At 46.7% G+C, this 6,707-nt stretch overlaps 2 protein-coding genes across 4 annotated transcripts in view; one reads left to right on the top strand and one right to left on the bottom strand.

Annotated features, from left to right (window-relative positions):
- Positions 1 to 256: 256 nt before the first annotated feature.
- Positions 257 to 5,047, bottom strand: kctd7 (potassium channel tetramerization domain containing 7). 2 transcript variants are annotated; one of them, XR_011311374.1, is made up of 5 exons: positions 4,739 to 5,047; positions 3,271 to 3,440; positions 2,587 to 2,765; positions 1,236 to 1,868; positions 257 to 713 (listed from the first exon to the last, which is right to left on the bottom strand). XR_011311374.1 is itself a non-coding variant. In XM_069709603.1 (4 exons), exons 1-4 carry the CDS (start codon positions 5,045 to 5,047, stop codon positions 1,492 to 1,494), a joined length of 1,035 nt encoding a protein of 344 aa, XP_069565704.1. In that variant the 3' UTR covers positions 257 to 1,491. The 2 variants fall into 2 exon arrangements, 1 of the variants encoding a protein (XP_069565704.1); XM_069709603.1 differs by having other exon boundaries at positions 257 to 1,868.
- A 185-nt stretch (positions 5,048 to 5,232) lies between these two features.
- LOC138627342 (uncharacterized) overlaps positions 5,233 to 6,707 on the top strand; it is a 7,180-nt gene continuing 5,705 nt past the window's right edge. Inside the window, exons 1-2 of one of the 2 annotated variants that reach the window (XM_069709610.1) lie at positions 5,233 to 5,315; positions 6,309 to 6,537. The gene's annotated coding sequence lies outside the window, so the exon portion shown is untranslated. Of the gene's footprint in view, positions 5,380 to 6,308; positions 6,538 to 6,707 lie in introns of both variants that reach the window. The other variant, XM_069709609.1, reaches the window with a different exon arrangement.

Here is a 6,707-nt window from a genome sequence, read left to right as displayed (position 1 = left end):
AGACTCCCATTCAACTTCTCTCATCAAATCCAAAGTGAATAAAATGTGTCCGTCAGTTATCTCGGTGTTGTTAGCTAAATGTTGTGTATGTTGTTTACGTGAAAACAGTTTACGACTCGGGAAGCAAAACAAATTTTAGAAAAATATTCCAACAATAAACACAAAACAAAACGTGTCGAATCGTTAACTTACAGAAATCAATACTCACCTGCCTCCTTATCAAGTTGTCGTCAATAAAAATCAGAGACACTGTTGGTGCGTTGAACATTTTAATTTTACCATAAATATAAATAACACGTTGCTTTTTCACTACAAACAAACAGAAGTCGACTATAGAACTAGAGCTTCCTAGAAGCTAACAGCGACAGATAAATAATAACGATATAAAAACCTTAGAAAGGATGAAAACATGATTTCAGTGAGGAAGAGGAGGAGCGTCACGTCTCTCCTGCTTCATCTGGTCAAAGTGCATCAACACGACAAACACGTCGACTTCAGCGACATAAATAACAAACAAAACATCTTTGTGTCGGTCAGACTTCGTTATTAAGAACATAAAGAGGTGAAAAACAACAACTGAGGGTTTTTGGGATTTAAGACTCGATTACGAACATTTAAATTAAACAATTTCTGTCACGAACACAAGTTCATCGTCTGTCTGCTGAGGTATCACTCGGACGGAAAAACAGGAGACCGCTCTGCCGTCCTCACATCTGAAAGAAAATCATCTCAGTTTAAACTAAAACAAACAGACTTCACGTCCTGTTAATGTTTACCGTTCACTACACGCTCCTTTCTTTAAAAGTCATTTCAGATTAAAACTGCAGTTTTGACAAATCTTGTAGGAAATAAAAACACATTGAGGTTTAAATCAGCCGGAGCGCTGCCGGAGGGTCGAACACCGAGACGTCAAGTCTGGAAACACGTCTTTGTTCAGACATCCGCTTTTCTTTTATCATTTCCAGATTTCATCTGGATTATTTCTGAAAGTCCGGACGGTAAAAAAAAAATCCGATTTAAACCATCTCGTCAGATTTCTGCAGAAGAGTTTCAGTGAAACAGGTTTTTTAGAATCTGACAGATGAGACGACTCGAAGGGTTTTTATTTGATGTTTTTCATCGTCGTCTCGTCACGTCTGAGAGTTCGACTCCTCGGTGAGCAGAACCGCAGCTGAACGCAGAGCGGACGAAGACGTCGGACAGAAAGACGTCGGACAGAAAGACGTCGGACTCACGTCTCTAACGGAGAGCTTCACCTCTTCTCCGCTGCAGCAACACAACGAACGACCGGCGGTGATGTCACCGGTACGTCGGGGTCAGAGGTCAAACCGGCCGAGCTGTTTGTTTCTCACTTTGACCAGAAAGGAAAGATGTGGTGGGAACGGAGAATACTTACAGTCCAGGACAACAGCACAAAATATTGGTGACTTCAATACAAAAACCAATATTGGCCGAGTTAAAGTGTTCCGGTCCGGTCCGGTCGGTCCGTCATCACCACCAGGTGATCTTGAACTCGTAGATGGGCCTCTTGCAGTAGTAGTGGTTGATGAGGTGCTTGTCGCAGACGCCGATGCACTGCTGCTCGGCGGCGATGCCGCGCTCCGCCAGGTCGCTGACGATGCAGTGCAGCAGGTCGTAGACGTCGGCCACCGCCTCCCACGGCCCGAAGGACACGTCCACCTCGCAGTGGTGCTCGAACAGCTTGGCCTCGCCGTCCGAGCGCTCGAAGCGCAGAGAGTTAAAGAGCGGCCGCTCGTACGGCGTGATGGGCATCTCCTCCTTGTACACGCAGATCTTCAGCTTGGCGAAGCGCGCCTTCTTCTGCATCGCTCGCAGCTTGGCGATCTCCACGATGCGCTCCAGGTTGTCTGCAAGGAGAACGTGTTAATGTGGATCTCCTGCAGGAGGACTGAGGCACATCTGAAGGCTAAAAGGGGTCAGAACCAGAACCAGAACCAGGACCAGGACCAGAACCAGGACTAGAACCAGGACCAGAACCAGAACTAGAACCAGGACCAGAAACAGAACCAGAACCAGAACCAGAACCAGAGAGCATCAACCTCCTGCTGGTAGCGTCAGTTATTTTCAGCGGTTGTTAACGTTTGACGTCGTGTTTTTATTCGTTGTTGACTGTTTTACACGTTAACGCAGAACGTTTCCTTCAGAGCTCAAACTAAAGATGTTCTGAAGATGTTGTTGAAGTCCAGTCCACCTTCACACCTCGTACACCGAGTCACAACTCCATTCTATCGAAGGCGGTCCGAATTAGTGTTTATTGAAATGTTCTCTCATTTACACGTTTTCAATTCGGCTGCTTCACGCGGAAGAAGGCATGCTGGGAAACGCTCGGGAAGAAGCCCAAGAAATATCTAAACACTGCTAGCGAGGTGTACCTAATAAAGTGTTGTTGTTTAAAGCATTCCCTTTATATGAGGATGTTCTCTTCTATCTATGAAACCAAACCGATGAAGCAGGATGTCGTTCAGTCTGTTAAACCCGAACGTTGAACCTGATGAAACTACTTCCCAGCATGCCTTGCATCGTAGCCTGAGATGACGCCGTTGTAAACCAGCGGTGTGACTTTACCTCTGTAGTAGGGCAGCAGGTCGAGGAAGGCCTGCCGGACCTTCTCCCCGGTGAGCGGCTGGATGTCCTCCAGGTTGTCCAGCAGCGGTCCGATGGCGTAGTACTGAGCCTCCCGGTGCACCGCACGCACCCGGTCCTGGTGAGGAAGCTCGCCTTCCCGCAGGAAGTTCAGGATGTCCCTTTGTGGATGGAGACATGGTGAGTAGGACACAAACATCACAGAGAGCTCAGACGTCCACTGAAGGTTTGAGTTGTTGAAAAGTTCGACTAATAACTGAACAACGAATGAAGACAAGAGTCAGTTAAACTTTTCTCTTCTTAAAGGCCTCAGACATGTCACTGAAGGTCACTGAAGGTCACTGAAGGTCATTGAAGGTCCCTGAAGGTCACTGAAGGTCATTGAAGGTCCCTGAAGGTCATTGAAGGTCACTGAAGGTCACTGAAGGTCATTGAAGGTCACTGAAGGTCACTAAAGGTCACATTGAGGCTCCAGTTTTTATCTCATCACAGATATGCGACACGAATCTTTTCAGAAACATAAAGTTTGTCCTCTCTTGTGTTTACGTTTATGAACTTCCTGCTCCGACACGTGACCGTCCTCCTCCGAGAGGTCGTCATGACAATAATCAAAACAACATCCGTGTCGTCTTCGTCCGCTGACGCTCGACCGTCTGTGCGACTCACCCGAAGTACGCTCCGTCCCGGTCGATGAAGTAGCGCCCGTCGGCGTCCCGCGGGATGCAATGGCGCCCGCTGAACATGGCCGCCAGCATGGTGTCCTCGTAGCGCCGCAGCGTGGACAGCCGGGTGGTGAAGTACGTCCCGCCGACGTTCAGGGAGATCACCTCCGGGAACTTTGGAGCGCGGCAGAGGGAGACGAGAGATGCGTGTTACCACGGCAACTATAAAATGCACCACTTCAAGAGGACAACAGAAGGGAAGTGCTGTGAAAATGACAAACGGAGACTATTTTGAGAGATAAAATGTTTCGTTCATCGTCAACAAGGTAAAAGTGACAATTATATGATATGATATAATATCATTAGAACAATATTATGACATCCCAGAAACGTCGGTGGCTCTAATGAAACAGGTGAAAGGTCGTCGTGATGCAGGTTCGAGTGGCGTTGCAGTGTGTTGATGAAGAATCTCCTCGGACACGTTTCACTGTAAATCTGACGTCAGATTTAAATCTTGTTCATGTAATTGTGTGATTTCGATAAAAAGGGAGTAAATAAAATATTATCTGTCACTTATTGTGTATATTTCATTTGATATCTTTATAATCAGATTGCAAACTGTATTTATATTACATATTTTTATATTAATAACATTTTGGATCTGAATCTGCCTTTTAATTTGAATATTTTTTTTTAAAGCATTGGTTTTAAAGTTTTAAAGTTTATTATAATGCCTTTATTCCATTATCTTTATGATTGATTTTTTTTTTTTTTAAATTTTTAGTCCTGCTTTTTTGTTTGTTTGTATCGTGCTTATACTTTGGTTTGTTTTTAAAACTCTACTTTTGGCTGAATGTTCCCGTAGGTTGAATCATCATTGTCATTATTATAGTTGAAATTCATGACAAATCTGCCATTAATTAAATGACACAGACCCACATAAATCGGAATAACCTAACCTAATAAACCTGGACCTCCAGAGGTCCCGGGGCCCCTGGACAGTTTCATGTCCTAGATCACCGGAGGAGCCTGAAGAACCGAGCCGATCATTGCAGTCGGTCTCCGGACCGTCCACGGGGCTGCGGGAGGTCTGGGCACCGGCGTTACGCCGCGGAAAGAAGAAGATTAAGACGCTTTAACCGTGTTCAGATCCAGCAACGGACACGTCACATGACCGCTCGTTCTCCTGCGGTCACGTGACGCAAAGCCCCCAGCCAATCGGGACGGGGGGCCTCGGCAGCTCGACCAATCACAGAGCTCCGTATAAATAGCCACGTACATCAGGGATCGTGTTATTATTTGGTAATTTAAAGTATTGTGGTCGTAATTAAAGCAAACTTGAACGGAGCGGTTCTGGTTCTCGGTGTGCTTGTAGTTACTTTATTGAGGAGTGTGGTTCCTCTAAATGTGGAGCAACCTCCGTGTTTCCAGCTGAGTGTTCCCCGGGTTGTCGGCTCCGAGGAGCGGCCTACCTCCTGCTCCTGGCTGTTCAGCGACGACCGCAGCGGCTTGCTGAGGGCGAGGCTCGCCGAGGGGGAGGCCGGCTTTCGGAACTCTTCCTCCGCGGAGTCCGAGCTGGACATGGCGTCGCCCGGTTTGTCGGTGTCGCCCGCGGCCGAGAACACCACCATCACCCGGGGAAGAGGCAGCGTCCGTCTCTCCTGAATGAACCGCCTCACCCGCGTGGTGGCGGCGGCGGGCAGCGGGCTGAAGGACGCAGGCTGCCGCTCCCCGCCGCCGCCGTCAGAGCCGGTGGAACCGCTCGACCCATTCTGCTGCATGCGCGCGGCGGGCCGGCTCTCGGCACGGGCCCGGGCCGGGGAGCACGAGCCACGGCGCGCGACCGTCCGTCCGGAAAACAAGAACAACAAACAGGGCGGACCGGAGGGTGTGGCGCGAGCCGCTGCGCGAGCTCCGCCCGCCTTTCACCGGGCGAAGGCGGAAGCGGGGAGAGTCCGCCGCCGGTGACTGAGAACAGCACCGGGACGAAACGTAAAGATGGAACCGGCTTACCGGCGAGCCGAACTGGGCCCGTGCGGTGTTTGGATCGTACGTGTCCGACGTGAGACATTAAAGGCGTCATTACGTCAAAGCCGAACCGGAAGGATATAAAGTCCGTTTATTATCTCAAAGTTAAAACTTTAAAATAATCCGTTTCATTTTAAAATCAAAATGAGCGACAGAAAACTGACTAAAAACAAGTCCTCTGAATATATAAATATATATAAATAAATATATATATTTATATTAAAGCACCAAAGCATAACTAATCTAAGAATAACCTACTTTACAAAGTGAAGTCAAGACTTTCACATACTGTCAAGAAAACGCCCAATAATTCAAATGTTCACACGTCATCTATCTCCAATAGAGCCGATGTGGGCAGTCTGGGAGAGCAGAGAGAGAAAAGAGCAGCATGGAGAGACAACAGACAGGAAACCTGCAGGTTGTTGAGGCCAGTTTGAGATTCCTGCTGAAAAATACAGCGAGAGAAGAAAAGGCATCAAACGAGGACATTTTATTGCTTGTTTTGTCCCGTTTGGTTCGTTTTAGGCACCAAATTACTTAGTTAGGGTTAGAAAAAGACTAGTTTGGGTTAAAATAAGTACTTTTACATAAATAACATTTATTTCACAGAAGGCCCAGAAACCCAGAAAAAAAGCAGGTTTTTAACTTTGATTCAAATCTTCAGAGGCTACTTTGCTATGCTAGGCCAGTTAGCATTTAGCCCGTTAGCGTTTTCATCCTGTTTGCCTTTTTCTTTTCTGGAGTATGATTTAAGTTTAAGCTTTAATTATGTGGTGAACAGAAAAACTCAGTTAAGATATTGGAGCATGACGATTGATTTTAAATCTCGTGAAACAGGAAAAAGTGTTTAAATTTGGTTTGTCTTGTGTATTTTTTTTATATTTGTGAAACTCAGAAATGAGATATTCGTGTGGTTTAGGTTTTTAACGGTGAGACAAGACATCACAAAGTCTCGTCGTGATCTGAACTTAACTTGCACCAAAAACCAGCAAAGCACTTTATTTGTTTTCATAGGGCTGAATATGAAGTCACGTGAAGCAGCAGCTGACGTGTTGGAGTTAAAACCATCTTAGATGCTGGTCGTAAATCAGTTTCCTCGCAGAACGACGTCCACTTCCAACCACGGAGGTTACAGACGTCTGCTCACCGGATGTGGAGGAACGAGGTGTCGAAAGAGGAAGCAGATCGTCGTCGTGCTGCTGTCGTGTGCAACTGAAGAATGAAGGCAGCCGGACCACCGAAGGTAACTCAGCTTCACATCAGATAAAACATTACGCTGGAGAGTTTAAAGGCATCGTGTGGCTTCACATCCATTAATAATATCTGCTCGTGTTTGACCTGATGAGATGTTTAAACTAGATCACGTCCTGAATTCAGAGACATCTGAGTGGTTTTCAGGAAGTTTGCATTTCA

The sequence above is a fragment of the Brachyistius frenatus genome, unplaced genomic scaffold (genome assembly GCF_029030835.1).
Source record: "Brachyistius frenatus isolate BFR_SWC_R1_liver_20210118 unplaced genomic scaffold, ASM2903083v1 Contig_84, whole genome shotgun sequence".
Classification (NCBI taxonomy): domain Eukaryota; kingdom Metazoa; phylum Chordata; class Actinopteri; family Embiotocidae; genus Brachyistius; species Brachyistius frenatus.
Note: the sequence above shows the minus strand (reverse complement) of the source record. Positions and strands in the feature narration are given on the sequence as shown.

Bases quoted from the DNA above. Each gene is read 5' to 3' on its own strand.
- kctd7 (XM_069709603.1), bottom strand. From the start codon at position 5,047: ATGCAGCAGAATGGGTCGAGCGGTTCCACCGGCTCTGACGGCGGCGGC. The intron at 2,766-3,270 runs GTGAGTCGCACA...CCATCCACAAAG, and splicing joins CGGGACGGAGCGTACTTCGG to GGACATCCTGAACTTCCTGC. The intron at 1,869-2,586 runs GTAAAGTCACAC...TTCTCCTTGCAG, and splicing joins CCTGCTGCCCTACTACAGAG to ACAACCTGGAGCGCATCGTG.